This window comes from Nasonia vitripennis, chromosome 1 (assembly GCF_009193385.2).
Source record: "Nasonia vitripennis strain AsymCx chromosome 1, Nvit_psr_1.1, whole genome shotgun sequence".
Taxonomy (NCBI): Eukaryota; Metazoa; Arthropoda; class Insecta; order Hymenoptera; family Pteromalidae; genus Nasonia; species Nasonia vitripennis.
Window position 1 is genome coordinate 27,088,755 of NC_045757.1, and position 26,366 is coordinate 27,115,120.

At 46.1% G+C, this 26,366-nt stretch overlaps 2 protein-coding genes across 10 annotated transcripts in view; one reads left to right on the forward strand and one right to left on the reverse strand.

The window, feature by feature from the left end:
- LOC100119465 (polypyrimidine tract-binding protein 1) overlaps nucleotides 1-26,366 on the reverse strand; it is a 455,850-nt gene that overhangs the window by 222,690 nt on the left and 206,794 nt on the right. The window lies entirely within an intron of this gene.
- The window catches only part of LOC103317263 (probable nucleoredoxin 1-2), a 74,024-nt gene continuing 55,095 nt past the window's right edge, over nucleotides 7,438-26,366 (forward strand). For 2 of the 5 annotated variants that reach the window (XM_031921120.2, XM_031921122.2), the window contains exons 1-2: nucleotides 7,488-7,849; nucleotides 7,933-8,130. In XM_031921120.2, coding sequence (XP_031776980.1) covers nucleotides 7,590-7,849; nucleotides 7,933-8,125 — 453 coding nt within the window. In that variant the 5' untranslated portion in view covers nucleotides 7,488-7,589 and the 3' untranslated portion in view covers nucleotides 8,126-8,130. Of the gene's footprint in view, nucleotides 7,850-7,932; nucleotides 8,131-24,246; nucleotides 24,591-26,366 lie in introns of those variants that run through there. The other 3 variants (XM_031921121.2, XM_031921118.2, XM_031921119.2) reach the window with 3 other exon arrangements.

A 26,366-nucleotide genomic window follows, 5' to 3' on the forward strand; every position in this document is an offset into this window, starting at 1 on the left:
CACACAGCCATAGAAATGACAATCGGATCGAAGGGGTATTATCGCGAGAACGACAATGCAGAGAGAGAAGGACGCGGTAAGTATCTCTCACGCGGCTACTGAGAGGAAGAAAGGACGCAGATGCGGGCTGTCGGGAGCTGATTAGGAAATCGGCCGGCCGGAGATAATGACGATCGGAGTAAATTATGGCAGCGACGTCGATCGAGTCGGAAGTGACACGCGTTGACGTCAAAGAGTCCGCGGAATTGACGCTCGCGTATACGTTTCCTCTCTCTCGATTCACGTGCAGGCCTCCGCGCGGCTGCATACGCGAGCGACGGCTTGATTGATTGCAGCGCGCGGTTTTGGAAAATTCAACGGGCCAGCCTTTCAGCGCCGGCTATCGCGCCGTAATTATTACGAGATATCGAGCCAGAGGGTCAATTTGACGTTCTCTCTCCTCGCCCCTCTCTCTTCCATGGTTTCGAAGTAATGCTCGCGCGCGTAAATATGTTTCGCCCGCGGCTCTTTTGAATACCGCAGCGATATAATCATTATCTTTCGCTAATTTAAACAGGCGGTGACGCAATCGCCGTCGTACATTGAGCGATAAGTAGGTCAAACGGGCCGGGACGAAGATTACACGCGGAGAACTTTTCAGCGTATAGCGAGTGTACGCAGGATTCCCAATTAACAGTCGATCTGGCGGATGTAATCGTTATACGACTCTTTTTACACACACGGCGTAACAGGTGCGCGCTCTCAGCTCGATCTCGTCCTCGAGAGCCAATCTCAGCGCGGAAATCTTGGCGCAAAGCCGATCGACCATATTCTCGCGCACACGTGTAGGGGCCAAAGCGCGAGATAATATTGCCCGGGATTTGGCCTGCTCGCCGGCGGATGGAATTGCTGATCGCTTTGCTCCGTCTCTCTCTCTCTCTCTCTCTCTCTCTCTCTCTCTCTCTCTCTCTCTCTCTCTCTCTCTCTCTCGCTCTGGGCTTTTCTCCCTTTTGACAATTGCAAAGAGAGGGAGAGAGAGAGGTAGCGACGGCTCTACGCTAGATTAGCCGGCTGTGTGTGCTCACGTACTCCACTGCCGATGCGACTTAAAGCCTCGGCTTCGAAACTTAGATTAGCCTCACGCGGTGCTAGCAGCCAGCCTCGAGCTAGGAGCCGCCGATCTGTGAGAGCCTTGTGTTTTATGTGTAAGCGATGGCTGCTAGGGAAAGAGAATTTCGGAAGGCGGTTCGGGAATTAGTACGGCGAGATGCCTTGTTCCGGAATCAGGCTTGGGAACACGATATCAATTTTATTGTGCGTAACAGGGATGCCATTTTTCTAAAGGAGCGGATTTCGCGAATGTTATAAGGTTTGAGCGAGATTTTGATTTAATTTTCAAGGAATTCGTTAATAAATAAGATTATCTGTTCGAAAATTAACGTCCGCGTACGACTAAGCTTCCATTAATTCGATAATTATATTACAATGCATAATTATATTGATTTGCATAAATGATGGACGTAGCGTCGATGCGAGTGATTATTCGATCATCATCGGTACACCAATGTTTTTAGAATCGCGAAATTATTGACGATCGCGTAATAACGATACTGACGCGATTCGACATTCTGACGGTGCATATTTAATAAAACTTTTTCACCGCCGATAAAACCATGAATTGTTTAATCGCTCCTGGTATAGTAGATAAAAGTAAACGTACTAATTCGAGACTTGAAAATTATGCAGCCGTGAAATCGAAAATATTCACCGAAAAAACTTAATTTCATATACTCCGCAGTACGTTAACCCCGGTGAAAAACTAAAAAAAAATTTAGCGAAATATACCGCCGGGGAAGCGCCAACATGACGCAGAGAGGTGACAGAGGAAATTCCGCGAGTGGAGAGATGACGCGTGTTTTTCAATTACTTCACAGCCACTGGCCGAGGACAGAGGGCAGAGCGAGAAAGATATGGATAACTCGGTGGCGGCGGCGGCGGGCGACCGGCCAGAAAAGTCGCCGCAACGGCCAGTCAGAGGGCAATTTGCATTTTTAGCCAATATTCGAGAGAGAGAGAGAGAGAGAGAGAGAGAGAGAGAGAGAGAGAGAGAGAGAGAGAGAGCGAGCGAGAGAGCGAGAGAGAGAGAGAGCGAGCAAGTGAGAGAGAGAGAGAGAGAGCGAGCGAGAGAGCGAGAGAGAGAGCGAGCAAGTGAGAGAGAGAGAGCGAGAGAGAGAGAGCGAGAGAGAGAGAGAGAGAGAGCGAGAGAGAGAGAGAGAGAGAGCTGCCTGGCCGAGCGTAACGTTTTCCGCAGCCGCACCGCAATTCGACTCGTTTTACGCCAAACGGACCTGTTGCCCGACGACGGACACGACGACTCTCGACTCGACTGTACTGTGTGCGCATGCGAAATCAATGACGAGATTGTCGCCTATGTAATTTTCTCTTTTTCGACGCGTTGCCAGGTTTTCTGCTCTAGCTTTTTTTTCGAACGGTGGACTGAACTTGATTGTGCCGCTGTCTGAGTTGTATGTGCAAGTAGTATCGATTATGCACATCATTAAAAAATCAACGTTATTAATTAGCATAGTCATAGCCTAGTTTGATCAGACTAATGCCAACATAATTCAATCCACAATAACGAATAAATCCGAGTAAAAAATTAAACGATCGACGCTGAATAATTATGGCGAATCGACGGAGCACAGCCGATGACCAAGGGCAATAAGAAGCGCAAGAAAGAGCAAAGTTCCAGTAACTAGCGGCCCCCTCGGCATATTCGTACCGGAATTAACGATCCGCGCCTAACTCTTCCGTCTCTTCGCCCCGGTAAGATTCTAGTCCGAGAAATCCTCCGTGGAATACGTACACCCTGGCTCGCGAAGGCACAAGGGATGCGAGAGTGAGCGCAGAATTAGAGGGCTGCTGCCGAGGAGAAGACTCTGAATTTCGAGGATGAGGTACGAGGGAAAAATCGGGCTTGCGCTCGAGAGGAACGCGTGTTCTCGGGTTGAGTTTGTTTTGATCGACTAGTTATTTATGGCATTTATATTTCACCTTGAAGCCTCGATTATTTGATAATTTTCCTCAACAGCATTAAAAAAAAAAAACTCGACCAATGAATCCCGCAGTTTTCTTATCAATCTTTTTCACATCCAGCAGCGAAATATATGAGCGGAAGGTACAACGTCACAGAAGAGGTAAAAAAAGGCCTCGGAAAAGTCTGGCAACTCTGCGGTTTCCGATACATAAAGACCGACCACTCGCTTCGTAATTTCATGCTCTCGCTGCGTGAAGAGCCGATGCGCGGACAAACTCCATTAACTGCTTAACGAACCGCAATTTATTGCGTTATAAACTCTCGCTGGCTCGCCACCGCCAGCGTCTCCTCTCTTTCGCATCGGCTCGTGAAAGCCGATTTTACCAAAGTATAAAGAGTCGCGGCGATTTTTGCTTCTTTTTTGCCAGAGGCTTATCTGCTTCCTGCTGTATACTGTGTTGGGTCTGATGCTCGTAGTTTTGTTGTGTTTAGCGGTATTTTAAAAGCACGTGCAGTATTTATACGCTGAATGTTGGATTTAAAGTTGCTCGTTTGTTCCATTAGATCGCGCTTTAATTTTTGCGCGTACGTCAATAATAGCGTGCAGCACGATGTACAAGTCCTTGCGGTAACATTCTCGTGAGTATCAAATACCGTCAATTTTCAAAACAATTAGGCAACATTGAGAAACTCGAAGGATCATATCGAAAAACTTCGAATCTGAGTCCGAAGGGAAACCTCATCACGGGGAGTATCTGGATGAGTTGCTGGGGATATAGAGAAATTCCAGGTATTCCTGCGGCGACCCAGGATCAAATCAAATGTAAAATCAAAAGCTGCTTTGAATTTCTCGCGGTTTTCTTGCAAAAGTCAATATTGTCTTCGTTCGCCACACCTATGTGCTTCAAATAATTCAAGATAGCATACCAATAAGCTCACGAGATTAACCGAAGGTATACAATATCCTTCAGTAGAGTTCGTCAGCGTAAAGTCAGCCAATCATCAGGTCCCCACTTCATTAAACCTACAGCCTAGACATGCACGCGCGCAGCTACAAATCCGAGCCCACTTCATATTCAAAAACGATGCACGAACTCTTCGAGAGAGAGAGAGAGAGAAAGAGAGAGAGAGAGAGAGAGAGAGAGAGAGAGAGAGAGAGAGAGAGAGATCCTGCAGCGGAGGTACCTTCATAAAACGCCTACGGGTCTCGAGGTATGAAAGCCGCGTGTCATCCGAAGAAGAAGCTTGCACGCGCGCGCGCGTATCCGCGAAATTTAATATCGCTCTCCCTCTCCGCGTGTATATACTTCGCGAGTGAGGCGCGCGAGCTTAATTGCCTTCCACGATCCCCCGCATGGCTCGACGCTTTGGAAGGAGGCTCGGTATTTTGCCGGAGCTGCTGCTGCTGCTGCTTTTCGGCAAATCCGCTATCTTGACGATGCAGTGCTCAAGGGGGTAGATAAAGACTGCGCGAGGATGCCGGAGTCCTTTGCTGCTGCGGCTCTCTATCTCGCCTTTCTCTATACATCTTCAAAACATAATTAAAATTTTCTAATTAAGAATTTCGATAAGGGAGCGCAGCACGCCAAACTCCCGTCGAGCTCGCTCGAGGAAAATGCGCGGCCTTTCTCGCTTTCTCTTGTATACTTTCTTGAGGGTTTTCCGAGAAAGCTTCCACCGTGCTCTTTTCTTTCGAGTTTTCGAGAATCTTTTGAATCCGGATCTTGATGAATTTTCTTCCTGCACTCGAGATATCTAATCTATCCACTTCAAAGCTATTGTTAATACACCCCGTATGCGGTGAGCGAGTGAAAACCGCACGTTTCTTTTGAAAGCTCGAATAAAGGAGCGTAGCTGGAGATTTTAATTCTTACTCGAGTCAGTCTGGCGCGCACTTCTCAGTTCTCCGTGTACAAGAGGAATTCTCCCGCAGAGGGCCAAGCCACAGAAGGCGCGAGCTTGCAGCCGAGAGCTTCGAGTCGTCGATAGCGTAGCTATGCGCTCCCTGCACCTGACCGCACTGTTTACCAAATTAACGAATCCGAGATTGCCGGCAGCTTGTTTCCGCCGAGTCTCGGGAGAGTTTGGCCAAGGCGCTCCGATGTCCATTTTGCCCTGTATAGCTCGGACTTATACGTATACACACACGCGCGCGCTAGTTCAGTGCGTTGCCTGCGCCAAATACCACTGCCGCCTGTGGCTCCCGATTGCTTTTGTTTGTATTAAGCGTCGAGTAGCGCCTTAGGGCTGATAGCGGCGAGTCGGTCATTGTGCCAGTGGAGTCAGCTGTTGAGAAGTGGGATGTTCGAGTAAATGATTTTTTATACTCGTCATTCGTTTAAACAATTATTTGCTTTTGCGAAATTGTACTAGCAAATAACGATTTTAGACGTGCCTTTCCGGATAACTGCCAGAATTTTGAAGTGAATCTACCTCTGACTGTTTGAACAAATAAACCGAGAGAGTATAAGGGCCATTTTTGTCAGTGTTAATGATTCAGATTTAAACCCCCAACAGGTTTTTAAAATAAATATCTTTGGCACACAAGTAAGTTTCAAATTTTGAGATTCCCGCGACAATATAGCGAAGTACATGCCTTGTTCATATTTACTCAATTTTCACTTTTTGAGGTCAGCAATTCAAACACATACGCAGACATACACGCGCGGTAATACTAACAGGACTATTGTTTACAAATATTTTTTGCAGTAAAGAAAGAATAAACATTTTTTCTTATTTTTATAAAGCATGTATTTCATCCAAAGACGAACCGACGTCTCTCTGTGAAAATAAAGCGCCAAATCATTTGGCAACGTTCGTACCTATGATCCGCGAATCTGCGCGACATTCGAAGAAATATCTAAAGCTCGGCCGATGGAATGAATAGGCATTTTTCAAAAGAAAATCCGTACGGCTTTTTCAATGACGCTCTCGCGTTGTAACCTTTTAAAATGCAACGACACACCCGGGCGTTGGAAGGATTTGACCGATCGGATTTTCAGAGTACATTCGCGGATTGCGGTATCGAGGCGGAACTTTGATGGATTTGAGATGATACATGCATAGAATGCAACCCTATCGAGAGGGGATGAGGGAGGTGGGGGGTGACTATCGATTTTTCTCGGTCCGTTAACGAGGAACGAGGCGCGTGGATTTATGCAATTTCGTTTTTGAATTTCAAAAGCTCGGAGCTTTGACTTTTTTTCGCGCGTCCTCCCTCTCTCACCCTTTCTCTCTACGTTATACAACCGCGGATTTGTAAATCCGACCTGAACACGAGCTCGTTTTATTCCACGATTGAAAAAGCTAGACACTTTTGAATCCGCGCGCTACACCGAATTCTCCCCTTTGAATCTTCCCGTGACAGCAATCGATAATCAGACAGCAGTGTATAGTTACGCACAAGCATACGCACACTCAAAGGCATTAGCGTTACAGGCCATTTCAATTTCGCAGTAGGTAGTCGAACTTGCTCCGTTGCGCTATCATAAGAGTATACGAGAGGAGGCGGTAGCACGGTACAGGCTTTTGCATTAACGCAGCTACTCTGTCTGTCTCTCTCTCTCTCTCTCTCTCTCTCTCTCTCTCTCTCTCTCTCTCTCTCTCTCTCTGCTGAGCGCGACGGGATAACTGAGATTCCTGCATCCGGAATCGAAGCTGTGAGCTTGCAACCAATTTCGGGCCGTTGCTGGCCTTGTCCGCTCTCAAAACTAAGTAAGGACCCCAGCGGCAATCCCGCGGTATAACGCGACGTGCCTTCACTATCCACGTGTAAGCCGTCGAGTTAAACTCATCGCGGGAGATTATACACGACGAGAAGGAAAACTCGTGGAACCCCGTGCGTATACGCTATCGAGTTTTTGTTACCGATTTGTTCGAAAACGCGTGAAAGAGAGAGAAATAAAGTAAACAGGAAATCAATCAGAACCAACTGATTAAATCCCCTTTGTTGCCGGGCATTACACAAAAAGTAAGCTCGATAAAGCGCATACTCCTCCACTTCTAATTATTTCATTAAAAGAAAAGTCTGATTGCGTTTCAGGAACGCTCGAGGCTTTCTGTGGGTGCGCGAGCGGAAAAAAGGAAAATCGAATTTTATTTCGAATAGCTCGGCAAGCGCAGCGCAGCATAAATGAAATACCGAGCGATTGGTGTTTATCAATGCAAACAACGCTCGCTCGCTTGGAACGTTAATCACGGGGGATTGACGGTTAAACCGCAGAAAATTCGCCGGTTTCGCGCGGATTCTCGTTTGAGTCAAAATTGCCGATTAAAAGTCAATCTCAGCCCAACAAAAATCTGCGCCCTGTTCTCTCTCTCTCTCTCTCTCTCTCTCTCTCTCTCTCTCTCTCTCTCTCTCTCTCTCTCAATTTCTCCATCAATCCCCCGCCGACGAGATAACGAGAAACGAAAACAGTCTATTTTCGAATGAGAGTAGTCGTCGCTTTTTGTTTCCACGATGTTACCACGCACATCGTTTTAACCTATACAATGTTTTCCGCGAAAATCACGCAGTGTGACACGTTTGACTGCGCAGCGAGGTAGAGGAGAAAATTGAAAAAGAAGAAAAAAAATGGAAATCCTGCGCGGCAACTTTTTGATAAATACAAAGGAGGAGGCTGTCATAGCGAACGAGATTTTCCGGGACTCCGAGTATGTCGGCTTGTACTTCTCAGCCTCGTGGTGTCCGCCCTGTCAGATGTTCTTGCCACGGCTCAAGGCGATGCACGAGGAGGCGCAGTCGCGACAAGTCAAGCTCGAGATTATATTCGTACCCTCAGACTCGGATAATCAGCGGATGACGCGGTTTTTCCTCGAACATCACGGGCCCTGGTAAGTCACAGTCCCCGTGTCCCTGCAGTATGTATGCACGTCCGTCAGTTTCGCTGATAAATTGAATTTCATCGGAGAAAAAGGTACGCTCTGCCCGTCGGTCCGCTGGCAGTCGAGCTCAGGAGGAAAATGCAGATTTTCTCCATACCCAGTCTCGTTGTTCTCAGTAACAAGGGCAAACTCGTGACGCGCAGCGGAAGGGAGGATTTGGAGGGCTGCGAGGATCCGCTCGAGACCTGGTTCAGCAGTTCCGATAAGAGGAAAAATGAATCCTAAACCAGGTAACGCAAATCTGAATAATAATAATAATAATAATAATAATAATAATAATAATAATAATAATAACGATGCGTAGCACACGCGTTTCTATGCGTATGTTATCCCCTTAGCAACGCGCGTGGGGATCTTCTCTCCAACTTTCCGCCTTTCAACGCGACTCGTCAACTCGACTCGGAGCTCTGCACTGCGACGATCTCTCGCTCTTTCTTCTCCACACGCGCGCACTCGTGCTACACGCCTCGGCGTCTAATTAGCGATCGCTAATTGCTCCTTGCGCGTTAGCTCTCCTCGCATAGTCGCGATTACCGACGGACGCTCTCGCACCTTGGAAATTAAACTTTCTTCAAGTGCGTGCGAGGGACAATTAATTAGAGATGTTTACGATACAGAATAGTCCGAGGTCCTTTCGTGAACTTTAGATTTACGGGGATTGTTATGAAATGCTACTCGCGCGAGACGACGGGAGGGAGAATGAACGGTACGATGATGAGGATTTAGGGCCGGCGACAATGTGCGCGGGGAAAACGCGCGAGCTTATATCCAGCCGTGTTTTACGATTAAGGGAAAAATCGCTCCGCGGAGAGGGCTTTTAACGGGGAATTATGCATGTGCAGGAGATGGGTTACGAGCGCTGTGAGATGGCGCGTTCGGTTTGGAATTTTGGAAAGATGCGAAGCTTATTATCGAAAGGTGTGTCGGATTTTTTTTCTGAAGATTTGTGTGGTATTATTTGTTTCTGTCGATGGCTTTTTACTCTTATAAAGAGACATCGAATTCGCGTCGAAAAGCTACATTTGTGCAGTATACGAACTACTAGGTAAGCCGCTTTAAAAAATAATAAACGATTAACAATTTCGCTGTAACGAAATCGATAACCGAGCATTATTACATCTGCGATCGACATCCGAAAATTCGCGTGTCATCGAGATCTGCCACTTGCACATAGAGACGATCCCTCAAGACATCGAAGCTTCTTGTTAACTGGAAAAAAATCACCGGCCGGATCAAGCTCGCAACGTCCCCTCTGAGCCATTCGTATAAAAGGGGCTAGAGAAAAAAACGCGGCGATTATTTTATTTATACAGTCGGCTACACGCTAATGACGGTAAGCATCGGACGATGATAATAATAACAATCGGCCGCCCGGCTAAAGGAGAAAAACTTTTTTACCTCGTTATCTGCCGGCAGATTCGAACAGCTTTTGCTTTTGAAGTCGCGCGCGTGCTTTCCCTTTCCCCGGCTCGATCGTCGCCACTGGCGACGACAACGCTATCGTTACAGAAGTCGCGCGGCTATTGTTTGCCGAAGCTGCATTCAGTGCTCGCCGAAGCTGTTTCGGGATGAACGGACCTGACGCTCGAGATGGGCGGGAAAGAGATAGACGGGGTGGTTTTGACGGAATGAGGGACAATGCACCTCGCGCCCTAATAGTTTGTTTTGGTTTTTGTACTTTGCGACTTTTTGAGAAAACTCGATACAGTTGACGTGACTCGCGTTTCAACGAGTACAGGACAGGCGTTCGCTTGAAGTATCATCGCGGATTGAAAACGAAATTACTGCTGTTTGAAATGACACACCCCTTCGCGTTGGCAACATTGCATGCCATTGACATCGTCGGACGAGAGCATTGATTTATTTCCACGCGCAATCAGAGATACTGTTAGACGTATTTTATTTTGAAATAATATAAATTTCCGGCCAAATCAAATAGCGACGAGTGAAAATCAGGAGCCCGTGCGCGCATTTTTGGTGTGTCATTTCATCTCGCTGCGCGGGGGACGCGAGCTCTGCAAACGCATGATAGACAAATATTCCGACTGTAAATATTGCGAGCGAAATGCTTTTACAGAAATTGAAATAATTTTTCTTCCGCTTGATTTTTCTGTGATGCACTTAATTTTTGTTTATACATATTTTCGCAACTTTTCCCCAGCAGAGCGCATCGCAGTCCGCATAATCAATCGATTCCCCAATTACCCCATTCATGCACGTCCGCGTCGCGGCTCTCACACAAAATAGTTCGCTCCCATCTTCCCACCCCCTACATATGCGCAGAGAACACATGGCCGACCGCTTAATCTGCTTGCATTGCACGGCCCGCACACTGTCTGTCGCACTTTGCAACCATTACCGGCGCGTGCAGCAGCAGCAGCCTCAATTAGCTTTCTCGCGGTCGCTTGTTTTCAAAGGGAATTATCGGCTATAAGGATTGACGGGTCGCCGCGTTTGATGGCTCGAGAGGGCCGGCGTCATCGGATGATGATGACCTCGCGCGATAAGCGCCAATTTACACGGATGCTTTTTGCTGCTTTATACGTTGCGCGATTGACGACCGATATCGTGCGCAGTCGTTTGCGTGAAAGGAATTTTTTTAGAGTGTAGATAGGGGTGGGGGGATCGATTCGGTGATGTGTGATTGATTATGCACGCGGATTATTTTATCCGGTTCGCCGGAATTATTGGTCGAGAACTTTCGCGTTTAATGGAGAATTTTCTGTCACCCCTGGTAGAAAATTAACGAGTGAAAACTGCTAAAAAGTTAAGTTTAGTTGACCATTATTATCAAATTTGAATGTAACAAAATAAAGCAAAATGTTGCTAATATTTTAGTGATGCGTGTCTATTATACCAACACAGTATTATTTTTAAGTTAAAAATTGTTTTTTCCTTTTTTTCTTGCATTAAAACGTTTGCATGTTTTATTACAAATATTTTCATTTTTCACGATCGCAAGATATTTTTCTATAATTTCTGAATTGTAACAGTCATTTTATAAATTTCAAGCAAATGTTCTGTTTTATTTTGAGTTAATGTGTATATCTATGCATTTATAATGTTTAAATTCTTATTTATTTAAATTGTTAACCACAACTTAGCTTATTAACCGTTAACGTTTCTACCAGGGACGCTCTTCCGAGTGACTTTATTCAGGTTAGTCGCAATAAGATTTTTCATGAGAGCGTGAATAACTCAAATCACATTTTTGCCTGGGAATTAATTTGCGTACGCATACCTCTATAGATAGAGAATTCAACGTTTTGGAACGTCAAATCCGGCAAACACGACGACTATTGATAAAGGGGTTATTGATTTTCCATTCCGCGTACGAATTCGAACTCCCGATATGTTATTTGTTATTTCGTTCGGTAATCAAAACAAGAGTCCATTTGTTTTATCAAACCTATTCACCGTGCGGGAGCCATTACTCTCGAAAAACGCGCGACAGAAAACGAATACACTAAAATCCCAAATAACTGATGGGGAAAAAATGGAGCAAGCTGCGTAATGCAAATACATCTAAAATAAAGAGAACGAAATCAAACATCAGCGCGAACAAAGGGTGCTCTTCGCTCGGAGTTAATGATACCTTTATACCCGAATCGAAATCTTTTTTCAACAACAAAACATATGCCACCGGCGGAACGTACATCCCGCAAATAAATTCCCGGATGGCCAGCAAAAATACGGTAGCAAACAAATAACGAGGGGAAAAAAGGAGAAAAATAGGTATAAGCTCGCGTGCGGGTATAGAGGGGAAGGACGAAGCATAAAGAGGGAGAAGATTAACCGGGCGATCGTGAAATAATTATCAGCTGCGCTTTAATCGGACAATTATAGCCATCGCGTCAACTGTCCTCGCTTGTTACCCATGCACTTTTGCAGCCGAGTAGAAATTCCTCCTCTCGAATACGCGCTTCTCTACCTCTCGTCCTGTTGCTGCTACAGCTACTATCGTCGTCCTCCTCTTTCTCTTTGCGCATAGCTACCGTCGCTGCCGCTGTTCTTCTACCCTCAACTCTGACACATTTCCCGATGTTTTCGCGAAACTTGAAGCTGCCTTACACGCTGCGTCGTTAAACTTGTTAGAAACTTGCCCCGCGGCCAAATTGTCTTGCTAATCAAATTGAAATAAAGCGCGAGCGCGTGCTCGGGATTTTCAAAAGTTGTAGTTGCTTTATCATACATGGGATCTATTATCTTTGGAGTTGTATCGTTTCGTATATCGAGTTCTTGTGGGATTTTAGTTGATGTTCTAAGGTTTGATTAAGCAGATTCGGAATAGTATGCTTTGTCTCGTCTTACCGAACTGGAATTGGTTGTTTAATAGGTTTGTTTTTTGATTCATCAACTCACCTGTAACATAAAAGTGAAATTCATTTTTGTTAGTTATTTTTTAAAGAAAAATCCAAAACAGTATTAAGAAGAGCAAAGAGATCAGAACCAAAGGAAGCAACTAAAGTTGCGATCCCGAGAGCAAAATTATCGATTTGACCCTCGACAGTGTCGGAAAGTGCAGTGCCAATAGTAATTTTCAGGGGGGGGGGGGCGAGTGCAGTCACGTTTGCTCGCGGGACAATTCCCCACGATAAACAATTCCGCTTTACGACCGATTGAATGCATTTTTTACAAGTCGATGCGCTCGCGCCTTCTTCCGTCTGCGTCATTAATTTTCCAGGGGGACGATGCAGCGGCAGAGTCAGTCATTCGCTTGTTTGCTGCGCGAACTGAAGTGTGTGCCTTATGACTGAAAATTAGTTCACCGGTGTGGAAACGCATTTTGTTCGTAGAAGCGTTTGTTAAAACTCGCTATTTCAAACCCACGTGTTTTTGCAATTCACGTCAGATTGTAAACCGCCAAACAAATTCGTTCACACGATTTATAAAAATTGTATTACTCCACCTTTGTGCAATCAAAGGCATCAAAGAAAAGAATTAATTACTCATGCGGTCCCACAGAATTATTCCAGTCACATCGATTCCTCCGCAGTCTTCTTGTACCGCCCTCTTGTATCCCATAACGCACGTGCGAGAGACCCCCGTTGCTTTATATTGCCGCACACGCGGATGTGTCCATTCATCGATAATTCAACGAGCCCATCAATTAGCGACCGTCGACTCGGCTCCTGGACCATTACGAGGATTACTTTCCAATGTTTTTGCGAGCTGAGGTGTCCACTGCACACACCCGTCCGGTTTGCTTTTCCTTCGAGCAGCAGGATGAACATAGCTGGTTAAATCGGTACGTGCACTTATTGATTACCAATTGATTGGGTAGTAAAAAAACAGATACCTCGTGCGTAACTCGTTAATTTGCTTTGATCGATTCCGATTTATAAATAAGAGTTTCATGTTTCGAATATATAAAAAAAACAACTTGCTTGAGTAAAGCTTTGGAAATGATTGAGGAAATGTTTCGTCAATTTCAAAGCTGATTCCATTGTGCAAATTAAAAGTCGATCTCTCCACTTTCACGCGCTTTCAAAAAACAATCAATTTCCAAAGCATGAGCGGACTCTGCAAAAGAATTCATCTTGAACATCGCTCCTCCATACCGTCGGGACTTCCAGTCATCAAAAAAGCTCGCTTTCCATTCCAACTTTTAGCGGCGGCAGTTCAGCCGTCGAAATATAAAATTACGCTTCCTGCTCGGCAAAGCCACAAAAGAAATTCCATTAAATTTCCCTAGCCATCGAAGTTCCAACGACTGCCATTTCAAGCATACAACACACCGCATCCAAATTCTCGCGTCGAATACCCATTCACGGTCCATCTGCCCTCTCTCTCTCTCTCTCTCTCTCTCTCTCTCTCTCTCTCTCTCTCTCTCTCTCTCTCTTGCTCGCTCTCCCCTCGGAATACCACCCCATCAGCGAAATACCTCTAACGATATTGAATTTTCGAAAACTTGTATATTTATCCGGCATTCCGCGCGCATATCCCCGGCGCACAATCCTCGCGATCTATCGGGGCCTGCGGTCGGAAAAAAAGGGAATTCCCATTGCGCGTACAGGGGGCGAGGAAAAACAGCAAAACTCTTCGGCATTTAGCCGGTCGAGCGAATTTTTCGTGGCACAGTTACGCGTCGTTAGAGCCGTGGAACTCGCTCCCGAAGACGATACATCATCCGCGAGCGACGCACGGACTTGTCATCGTCCTGGAAAAAGTTCTTGCGATGGTGGACGGTATTTTTCGCGTGGGAAGCTGCGCGCGTGCGATTGTCGAGGGTTGAGAGACGCCGAATTACCTCCTCGAGTGAGCCGCTTCTTTGTTCGGTCCTACGCACGCGCGAACATGCGTATTTGTACTCTTAAGCGCGGTTGGTATGAAAGGGTAGTTTTTCTAGGTCAACGATAAAAACGAGATGTGCGTGGGATGGAGTGAGCCTGATTGATTTTGATCGTTGGGGTGACTTGTTGCGTGGAAGTCATCGATTTAAGACCTGTAGTAAATGCGAGCTATGGATTTTCCTTTTGTTTTTTATAAACCGCTGCTCTAGTATACAGCTTATCGGAAATTCATTTTTAGAGAATTTATTTTGATACAGACTTTTATAGCAGGTTTATTTCCTTTGTTTATAAAAGGCGTAAAAAAGGTATTATTAAAACGGCTCTGCCACATGGCACGCAGCAAGACGACTTAATGGTCGTTGTTTTAGATGGCAACGTTGAAAAAGTAACCGCACGTGGAATTCAATAAACCATGCTGTTGGTTCAGATCTTCCTGGAATATCGCAAACGCAGTAAAAATTTATTCTCGACTTTCATGCAGCGTTTGATATCCGACGATCATTTCCAAAAAATACTACAAAAGCCGCGATAACAATCTCTTCGAATTTAACGAAATTCCTAATTACGTACTCAATTATCCACAGCAAGAATATTCCCTTCTAAAGAGATCTCCCTAGTATAACCAGTCCGGCAAGTACTGCCACGGCGGCCGCGATATCGACTATTCTTTCCGCGAGCCTCCGACTTCTCTCATCGCATCTTCCGACCACGCATTTTCCGCGAACGGCTTTTTACTTCTTGGCACGTGACACCCACGTCAAAGTACGTGCCAACGACTCCGTCCACGTCTTTGTATACATACGCGTGTATGCGTGTGTACCTATATGTATACACATACCGCAGACTCACGTACGAGTGCAATCGTGCAGCGCAGTGGAGGGCGAGCGAGTCTTTAGCTGAAGTGTATTAATGACATCGCCCATTGCTTTATAATTCATTTTGCGTTCGCCCGCGCTGATTTATGGGCGCGCTCATTTTTTACTCGGCTAATTGTTTGTCGGGCGCGGATCAGTAAACTCGGATGAGGAACGAGCGGAGACGTGAAGTTCTCTATTTTTCCGTTGTTTCTGGAAAGGCGATTTAGATCAGGGATTAAGGGGGCACACCACCTATGAAATTAAAATCAAAATTTTTCATAAAAAATTTGTAAATACTTATATAAATGAATCAAATTTTTATTACTATTCTTAGACATAATTACCTTTATTTTGATGGTTTTAGACCTTCTATATACCTCTATAATACTTACGTATAGTAGGGAGTCCATAATTCACTTACCGTAAGATTCCAAAGGAATGAATGGCCCAAATGAGCTCAAACTCTAGGATATTGTTTAAAAGTACATTAGTTATGGTATGAATGAGGGGATTTGGTTTAAATTTTATAGAAAAAGTTTTATACGCATATTACTGATTTTTTAATCAATTTATAGAGTATTATAGAGGTATATAGAAGGTCTAAAACCATCAAAATAAAGGTAATTATGTCTAAGAATAGTAATAAAAATTTGGTTCATTTATATAAGTATTTATAAATTTTTAATGGAAAATTTTGATTTTAATTTCAAAGGTGGTGTGCCCCCTTAATTCATTCGACTGTATCTACATATAGGTGGAATTAGACTCTGTAATTCGCGGATAATCGAGTTTGCGGGATGTATCCTCGATTTTTATTTGGAGTTTATGTATTGAAAGGGATATTTCATACATCAATTATATGGCTAAAAGGTACGTGGATTGCATGTAGTGAAGATATTAATAGCGTGTAATAAATACATATCGGGAAAATGGAAAAGCCGAGAGAATTATATAGGTTCGAACACGATGGGAAGCAATAGCTATAAAATAAAAGTGGATGTTCAATAATATCAGCTAACGTATATTGCTATCACACAAATGGAAAATCAGTATTGGAGCGGTAGCATGGAGTGCTGATACCTTTAGCTTGGGCCAGTGGTATTATTGAAGTAGAATCTCGATTATTGGAGACACTTGAAGCTGAAAGGAGCTTGCAGGCGAAAACACCGATTATAATCCAAATAATTCAAGCTTTCAATTATTTTCATTAGAGGATTATTGCTGCCGTTATTGGTGAGAGACAGACGATTTTTTGAGAATCTTTTTTTTTTTAAACGAGTCTCGACCAAATGAAGCAGAAAGAAAAGCTCGAACGATCTAATCAACTCTGACCCATAGAAACCCGAGAAAAGCTCACGTAATAGCACTCCAGCTCATTAATTTCCTCGAACTTGGTCTCTCCCGTGCTTTCCCAGCTTGCCAATCGAGAATCTTCAAGGCGCGAACTCTCGAGAAAAGACCGGCCAAGCTACTCGCATCAGCGTCAATCGAAGTCCTATATATCTACGAGCCACCACTGTGCCATCATCTTACTCTCGCGCACATCTCGAGACTTTCTCGAGTGTCGGGGGTATGGCACTTAGTCGCGGTTCGTTAGACGCCGAGATCTTGGGATACTTGAAATTTCGACCTGACGGCCATCGGCATGTTTTACAATTTTCGCCTTGCCCTGAGGCGCAACGAGTGGTTTTGGGGCCTGGACGAGAAGGAAAACTTGCTGTGGGAGAGGAGCGATCGTAGCTCATGCGAAGGTGGCTCGTTGGAGAGTGATCGAGCGTGGGACATGATTTGAGAGAGTAATTTTCTCTTATTGCTTTGCCGCGGGTTTAGAGTTCTACACCTATTGCCGCTAGTCAGAGCTTTGTAGCTTCTTGGACTTGTAGTGCTTCACTCCACAGAGATTCCGAGCCGTGTACATATTATTGACAACGAATGTTGTCGACTTTTTTCCATCTTCCGAAAAGTCAAATAAGAAGCATCGGTAATCAAAGATAATATGCGTCAGTCTGGCAGCGTGACTATGAAAAAGAAGAGAGCAAAAAAAAAAGAGAGGCGCGCACAGTTACGCAGCATTTAACGACGAAACGTCGATAATCGCGTCTTTATCGGCAATAAAGAGTGGGCTATTGTTGTGAACGCAGTATAGCTGGTTTGATCGGCGAGCGTTAAAAGCCTGGTAATCACGGTAAATCAGCCGAAGCCTTTTACGAATCGAGCGAATTAAATGAAGAACTTGAAAATTTTTCGAGCCAAAGTGCTGGTTGAATAAAATATTGCAACGGCGAAAATTGAATGCCCCTCTCCTTCTCCCGGCTCTAAGTGCGTCGAAAGTCCTTACACTGACGGGCTATTAATCAATCATCCCAGCGCTTTTAAGACTTTTTTCAAGACGGATCGCTGCGCGAAATTCCGTTGTAAATCAGAAGTATCGAGGATTATTCCTTGCGAATCCCGAGCAATATCTGCAACGATTCATTAACGAAGACTTGACTAATGATCCAACGCGGAAACAAAAGCAATAAGCCGCAATCTTTATACCCTGTAAACGCTCTACGCACCAATACAGCGGATCCGAACCCCTCCGTCCACAATTCGGCCCTGCGTTAATCGTCCCCGGTGTTCCTCTCCCCAGAAAAGTTTTTCGTCCAAAAGAGCGCCCGATTTTCTCCCCGATTGAAAATAAATCAGGCGAGAGTGACATGAGTAGCGAACTTGTCGGCTAAATCGAGCGTATCGGCCAAGGGGTCGATTTCCCTCTAATCGACTTACGAGCCTGAGAAGCCTACGGTATAACGAGCGGTTAAGGCCGTGAGAGAAGGAAGAGATGAGGCTGAAAAGAAGTTGAGAATGAGAGAGGGAGAAAAAGATGGAAGAGCCAAGTAAGAGAACGTTTAGCTCTCGGCTCGAGTCTGTTTCTGTCTCCTAATCCAATATTTCATATTGCTTCAGCCCCGGACACGAGGCACGCTATCGTAAAAATGTAATTAAAGAGGGTAATTAAGTGGCTTGCTCGGCTCTGTGCCTTTTTTTGCCTCCTTTACTCTCTCGCACAAGCGGGATATATTTCGTTTAATTTTTATTTGATACCTGCGGTCGGGAACCGGCTTTATTGAATCATTGTGCGCGGCCTGATCGGAATTAACGATTTATCAACGTTACTCATGCTTCCGCGTTTTCTGTCAGGAAATCGGACATTATTGCGTTATACCCGCACAAAGCCGCGCTGCGCGATTAATTTTTTTCGCTCGTCACTAAAATTATACTCGCGCCTAATCGAAGTGCCGATCGTCGATACCGCACTCATAAGAACGCACATTTCTCATGTGAAAAATTCCCCTTATTCCTCGGCATCTTATCATCGACGTTCTCTCATGCCTAATGCAAAGAGAGAAACGGCTGATATCTCGAAACTTTTTTTCATGCGTGCAGTAAACAGATGCTCGAAGGCACGTACGTGCGAGGGATTCGCTGCTAAGTAGAGGCGCCGCGGCTGATTACGGTCTCCGGTCTATAGCGCCGCGACGCCTGATTTGCGATTCGGTCCGTCTGAATTATTCAGGAGGACTTCTTTCCTCCTTTCGCGCTCGTGTCTTCCGCCCGATATCATCGACTCGTTTTTGCGACGAGGGCGAGGCGCGCAAAGCGAGATACCGCAAGGAGAAGCGAATCTCTTTGACGAGGTGTGCGCGACGTGTACAGATCGAAGAGTTTTTGCGCTGGAGAGTTTTCGAATCCGCTTTTATCTCGATGCTTCCCGACTGAAAAGCCGACACGCCGAAGAGGAAAAGTAAAATCCACCGCGATTATTTATAACAAAGCTTGACAAAAAAAAAAAAATCCAATCAGCCATATACACGCTCACCGGCGCGTCGTCTCAATCTCTCCCCGACGAAACTCTTCAGCCCGACGTCTCTCGCTAATTTTCTCTCGCAGCGGGAAAATACCGAGTGAGAGAGAGAGAGAGAGAGAGAGAGAGAGAGAGAGAGAGAGGAGTAAATCGTCACGCGCAATTACCCGGTCTCGGGACGAAACTGACAATCAGACGCGGGAGCATTGGCCCGCCGATCCGCGCATCGGCTCCGCTAGATATACAAAGAGATCATATACATGCAAATAACGCGAGGCGAAACGAGACGGCAAGCGAGTATAGACAGTCTTTCACGGAAGTGGTGCTGCGCAGGCTCGAGTACAGGGACTGGTCAATTGTTGCCTTAAGGAGTCTGCACGATGCGTGTGTTTTCGGGCGTGAATGAAATTTTTGCGAAGAGTTAGTTGGATTTACTTTTTTCGGATAAGTCGACGTTGTTCGAGAGAATATCTCGGACTGGGCATTTATTTTTGTTTTTTATAACGACTACGGTCACTCGCTGCTACTTATTGTTTCAGTACATTTTCTCTACGCTGTGTTGCGTTGCTTTTACTACTACACTTTTTCCATTTACGGTGATATAAACTCCGCTAACGTTTTTTGCACCGACGTGCTCTCAGCTTATATTTTTCAACTTACTTTTTCTTTTCGAAGGCACATTTGGCTTATTTTCTTCCCTCCTTTCCTTTTTTTCTCTCCGTTTTTCAACTCCAACTCTTTAGCTCTCTTTTTCTCGTGTTTCCCACTTTTCGCCCCCTTGTTCCAGCTTCTCTGATTTTGGTCTTTATCTGTGGGACTCTTATGCTCTATTATCGTTAGCTGGTGTACACAGCGCTGCGGATTACACAGCTTTCGCCGTAAGTGTTTTCGAGAACAACTTCAGAAGAAGGGAAACCATTACCTAATTCTCGCTTGATAAAAAAGAAACACCTCGCCGCATGCGAAAGCATTAATTAATTAACCCACTTCTTATAGTCACGGGTATATATTTTTAATAAAACATAATTAAAAGCCCGCATTCGAAAGTAATCAACGTAATTTGTAATTACAAAAAATAACAAGAGCATCGCTCATTTCACCGCAAACAAAAGTCAGTCCTCTCTCACCAAAGGACTTGGGTCGCGGATTGATCGAGTCGTCGTCTTCCCTCCTAAACTCATTCATTCTGGCGACGTTTGGCACATTGGCCGCGCGCGTCGCGGCGTGGCACTCGACGTTAATTAAGAGTAATTGCGCCGCGCGAGCTGTACCTTATGCTCACACCACGACACAGCGCGTCCATACGTTTGTGCGGCGTCGATGGCGTTCGCGCGAGCAATCACTCAATTTTAACGGCTGCAAAATTCGAGCGAGGATTACAACGCCGCGAGAGAATAAAGGTGTTAATCTTTTAAGGTCCGGCGGGCGCGTATGTGCGTTGTAACCGAATGGAACATTTGCGGACCGCTAACGTATTTGCGAACGGCTGCGTTTGTTTATATACGTAAGGATCACAAAGGGCCGCGCTGCAGTATTGTAAACAATAAGGGCTTTCATTGCGCTCGCGTGCACAGGGAGGGAGAGAAAAAAAACGTCCGCGGCAAAAGGAAGTAAAGTGATTGGTGGAAATTGCAATCAAAGAAATAGCTCATGCCAGCTTGCTCGCCCTCTCGAGCTTTTTAAGAAAACAAGCTTGCGACACTCGAGACTTGTATATAGACGCGCAGCAAGCGATCAAGTAATGAAAAACGTCGGGCGAGTAATACGAGCATATTAAAAGTCGAGCAAATTTTGCGCGAGATATCACTCAGAGTCGTCTACACAGCCCGAAGGCTTTTCAAATCGCGCAAGTAGTCGCTTTAACGCTTACATCGCGTCCCACTTGTACCGAGGGGAATACCCGCCGCGACACACCTCAGCCAGTCGCGCGACTATCCGAATTTCGAGAAGCCGAACCTCCTGAGAATATATATCGCCGTCAGTCAGTGGACAAGTTGGACAGAAGAGTAGCGCTAGCCCTGCCTCTCGAGAAGTATGCGCATCGCACGCAGCCGAGAGACAGCCGGTCGCGCACATTTAAACGTCACGTTATACGTGTGTTTACGAGCTCTTCGAGTTCCGCGCTCGCACTTCCGGTGAGCTTCTCCCCCCCCCTCTCTCTCTCTCTCTCTCTCTCTCTCTCTCTCTCTCTCTCTCTCTCTCTCTCTCTCTGGAGACTGAAACTGCCCCTCGCGACCCAAACAATATCGCTAAAAGTGGCGTATGGATTCGAAAGCGAGAAACGTGCTTGCGGAGAAGCCACGGAATGAAGTTGAAGTCGTCGCGCGCGTCGGGTTGCTTCTATTTTCGGCGCGACTTTCGAAGTCGTGCTCGAAATACATGCTTAAAAGTACGCCCGAGAGCGTTAGTACCAGTGGTTTACATTCGCGGAACTAATAAACCTCGACGTTCTATCGGACTAAAGTTAGAGCCTCGTCGTATGTGTGCGCTCTCCTCTGCTCTCTCTCTCTCTCTCTCTCTCGCAGACGCGTTCGATTATGTAAACGGCCGCGTTAGGGCCCCGTAAATATCCCTTTACGCGGACTTTATGCGCAACGAGCGATTTCTTTCCCTCGCAAATATTTATCCGGGAGATTACGGCTCTCGAAAAAAACTTCAGCTATTCCAGGCATTAATGCGTTTAATAAATTATTACTATTAGGGGATATCAGTAAGCGAGCTTTGCGAAAGCTCGATTTATAGTTCGTTAGACGCGCGCATACGCAACCCCTTAACGCTTTCTATTACCATCAGCTGGCTAGCTAGCGTGCGCGCGCGCGCGCGAGAGAGAGAGAGAGAGAGAGAGAGAGAGAGAGAGAGAGAGAGAGAGAGAGAGAGAGAGAGAGAGAGAGTGAGAGAGAGTGGGTTAATTAGCGCGATTCCTCCGTTATACAGAGTCCAAAGCAAATACAAGTCGCACAATTAAATCGTCCATAAAATAGCCTAGATTTATACGCTCTCCCTCCGATGCAAACGTTGCGGCCGCTGCTTTACAGCCGTCTCACCTCTGCCACCCAAGAAAAGCTCTCTAGCGTGTGTTCGAGGCAAAAGAAAGGAACGATTCCGCAAATAGGCCACTTAAAGCCGTCGGGACAAGTCACGTAATAAGACGCCAGTGCGCGGGCGCGCACACACACCTGGCTATTATCGCGTGTAACGATCGGCTGCAGGGCCGACAAATACAAATTAATTAATAACGTTCATAAACAGCCGGGCGGCGTCGCAGCTAGCGCGCGACGTTAGTTAATACCTGGTAAATTATCCCCCCCCTCTCTCTTCTGCATACTTGCGCAAAGATCATTAATTTATGCGGCAGCGGGACTCGCTCTGGGGGCTGCAGTATCGCCCCTTTTCTCGCTCCCCGCGCGATAGGGAATTACTAAGCGGCGTGCCGTACGCCGAGCTGCTGGTATTTATTCTACTGTTCTAGATCTTTTGCGAGTGCTTTATGGATGCTCGTTTTGTAAAAGGGCTTCTCTCTATCGGAATGGTTCTTACACAGGGTTCTTTAATGCGTCCGCGAAGCGATTACTTTTAACACGGTCAAACGGCCTCGCGCAGCGTTAAATAATAGAAAACTCGTTTATCACGGGGCATAAATCCAATCGGTTGTGCGTATTAATCAGCGTAAATATAAACAGCCTTATTATTTCGCAAGTTACGACATCGTCCGAAGTGTGCATAGCTTCCGGGGCCAAGACGACTGGCAATTAATAAAAGTCGCAATAAAAATCGCATTGAAAGTATACACACAGCCCGTAAACGGCCGTATACAATCTCTTATAACCCCAGCAGCAGCAGCAGTTTATTAACAATAATTAATTAACCAAGGCCGCGGAAGATTCCGGAAGCAGCGAGCAGGTGCGCACGAGTCGAATGCGGGAAGGGCGTTTTTAAATTTACGACTAGGCCCGGGGCTGTATAATTCCCGTACACACACAGGGCTAAACTCCATAGAGCAAGAGTTAATATAACCGAGAGACCGCGCGAGCATGCACTGGCCTTCTTCCCTTTACGAGCTGCTCCGGGAAAGTCCTCTGCGCCGCGCGCGCTACAAGGGGATTATTACGGACGTAACAATGAGAGCTGGCTACGCTGTAAGCTGGTGAGTAGAGGAGAGGCACTGATTTGCCAGTGCGAAGTAGCCACTCGACGCTTATACGTATATGTATACACTCGTCTCTCGAGAATGTTTCATTAACGCGCGCGTAGGGTCGTTGTTGTTGCTGTTTTGGACTGTGATACGTGTTTGGCGGTTGATTCGATGGAATTGATTTTCGGCTGCTGTCGAAGGAAAATTTCATACCAAGTGTGTGAAGTCGCGCTGCGTTTGCGATTACGTGGTGGAAGGTGACTTACCTGTAACAGAAAAATGATGAAAATATTAGATATCACGAAATTTTCTTTAAAATCGCCTCCACCTCTTAACAATTTACCGGAAGCGGACAGGTTTAACAAACCCAAGCTCGGGTCCCCGGCAACGCGCAGCGTCTTGCATATTAATTAACGCGCGAAGCTTGCTCACCCGAGTCGCGGATCATCGAGTGAAAACGTTAAAATTCACAACACTCCTATTTCCGCGCTATCGGCGTCGCACAGAGAGCAGCTCTCTCTTCCTCGGAGACGCGCAAGCGTGAGATTGAAATATCTCGTGTAACGAGTAAGCACTGCACACACAGAGCCGCGCATCGCATCCATTCGTTACGCATGCAACGAAGGAGAGCAGAACTCGTCGCGCAAGCTCGGGGGCTGTAAATCAAAGACTCCTGCCTTTCGCGGTGCTATCGGCTTTGTGGAAAGTTACGCAACGATATTCCCTCTCGCCGATCTTCCTTGTGTCGCTGCTGCTGGACGTTAGCGAGCTTAATGCGTCTGCGAGAAGCCGTTAAGAGGCCGTTCATACCGCGCGAGCTTCTAAATTAGATTCGTCGTGCGAGCTTTAGCGCGAGAGCCAAAAGACGCGACGGACGAGAGGAAGCGCGGCGGAATTCTCGCATCGTGAGAAAATCTTGACGGACTGTGCAGCGGACTTTGAAACGACGGAGTTAGGGGAGATGTAGAAGAGCTTGGAGGTGGTTCAGGTCGTTAATAATTTTGAAGCTTTGTCGTGCTCGCCCGGATGGTTTATGCTCCGTCTACGACATCTACACTGAGTCGCTCGCTGCGGATAGTCGGGTATAAATGTACTCCAAGTTTTGTGAATGGAAGAGAGATTCGTTGATTGAAGAGAGAATATCAAAAATGAAAGAGAGGAGACGCCATAGCGTAAATCTAAAAAGAACAGAAATAACTTAAAAGCTCGTGTTACAGGTCATATCATCGGAGAAAAAAGATATCAACGGCCGAGTGAGATTCGCGGGGAGCCCGAGCAGCTGGTGCCGTCGTCGAAGGAGCTTTTGCTAGCTCGAGGCCTCCCGAACACGCGGGGCGACATAAAGCTCGAGAGGAGCTCACGTGGTAAACGGGAAAACCATAGCTGCGGAATGGCTTCTTTATGGGGCAATAACGGGGGACTCGTGTCTTGTCGCTGTAAATTATTAACTTCTTTGCAGCCTCCTGCCTCTCTGCACTTAGCCCGATGGCGCAAACGTTATAACAATCGTTTTACGACGATCGTCTCTTTACTCGATGATTAACAAACGCTTGCAATGCTTTGTGCGCTACTTTTTTCTAATCTTTGAACCTTCTGTTCCTGTGAACAAGTAATAATGACAGTAAAAAAGCTCGTTCCATTTTATAGATACTAATACATGCTCATAAGCAGCAGTAGGTCAAACTTGCATCCGATAATCACCGGTTTCCCGGTGGCTGAAAATCCATTCCCTCGAACGCTCCATTCCAAGACTAATCGAGCTCAGAGGCGAGTAGTATATATTTATCGCGATTCACGCGCGAGCCAAACGAAAATTCAATTACGGTGCGGCGCGCGCGGGCCGGTCATTGTTTTTCGCGCGGCAATCTTGACTCCTCCGCGAGCGCAGTCACTTCGCATCCTTCCCTCTCCCCCGTTAGCGAAGCTCGAGTCAATAGGACACCCGCTGCTGACGCCAGAGTCAATGTTATCGAGTCCCAGGTATCAAGCGGCAGCAGCAGCAGCGTCATATACCCCCCTGAGGCTCGAGATTTCCCCCCACCTCCTCCCCCCGTTCATTACCCACGGAATATTGCGAGGCGGCGAAACCCCGTCGCGAAAGCTCCTAAGACGACGGGGTGCTAATTAAAATCCAGCGCGATTTAAAGCTACGGCGCTGGAGAAAGAAATTAGTCTGCGTCGTTGTTGCCTCTTACATCGCGCGCGGCCGAGTGATGCCGGCCCTTATCTACTGGAATCAAGCTTTTTTTGCCGTGCTGCGCATTGTTTTGAGAGAAATCTCATTTGGCGTCGGCGAAGCGTAACGAAAGCGATCTCGTTTGATTAGATTTGTTTGCTGGGGATGCTTTGTTTCGAGAGCTTGCAATGCTATGTTGGGCTTGATTCGACAAAGGAGCTTTTTCGCATATTATAAGACGAACGAATTTATCGTGAAATTAAAGGAGCTTGATGAATTATTGCGCAGACTTGTTAATTAAGTTTTGAGGCAGTAGGCACTAAAGGTACGTATTAGAGAAGAGAAATTAGGCAAAGAAACTGCTTGTCCCAGTGAGGCAAGGATTGCGCGCGAAAATTCGAAAAAAAAAAACAGCAAGAAACGACAAAACAAGGAAGCGCACCGCCTGTTAGGCGGAAACCGTGGCCCATAACTTCGTTTCCATGAGAATATTGTTGGCAACAGGTGGAGAGGATTTCCGAGTACCGACCGCCACCCACCGCAGCATGGCCACCACTGCGCCTCTCTCTCTCTCTCTCTAGCTCGTGTTGCGACGCGCGGCTGACAACGCAATTTCGTTTCGCGTCTCGCTGTTCTCATGATTGACGCTATCTTTTCGCTTATTGTGACGCTGGAATTTGCAAAAAAAGCGGCGCAGAATGAACGAAAAAATATGCGCGTCCGGGGGTTGTATACAACGCTGAATACCTTCATACACGCTCGCAGGGCTTTTAATGGGAGCCGCGTTGTTTATACCTGTGTGAATTTCGAGGACGATTAAGACACGATTTTTAGAGAGCTTGCGTGTTTTAATTTAGTACCAGTGAGTTGTTTATGAATAGGACGGCGTGGGCGTGAGATGTGATTATTTGAAAAATTTTCTTGTAATAATAATTAAAAACTCGCACGTAAAAGCCTTAAAAGCACATGCGGCTTTAAATTTTCGGTTGTGGCCTAAAAGCCTGGAAAAAGCGCATCGCCCACTTTTCAAAACAAAGCTTCTCGAGGCCCGTCGTCCGAAATCAGCGCAGACGAAATTCTTCTCCTCGAGTAGTGCACGTAGCGGTCCAAGCACCGTAAAACCTTGCTTCTCTTCACATCCTCAAAAATCCGACGACTACT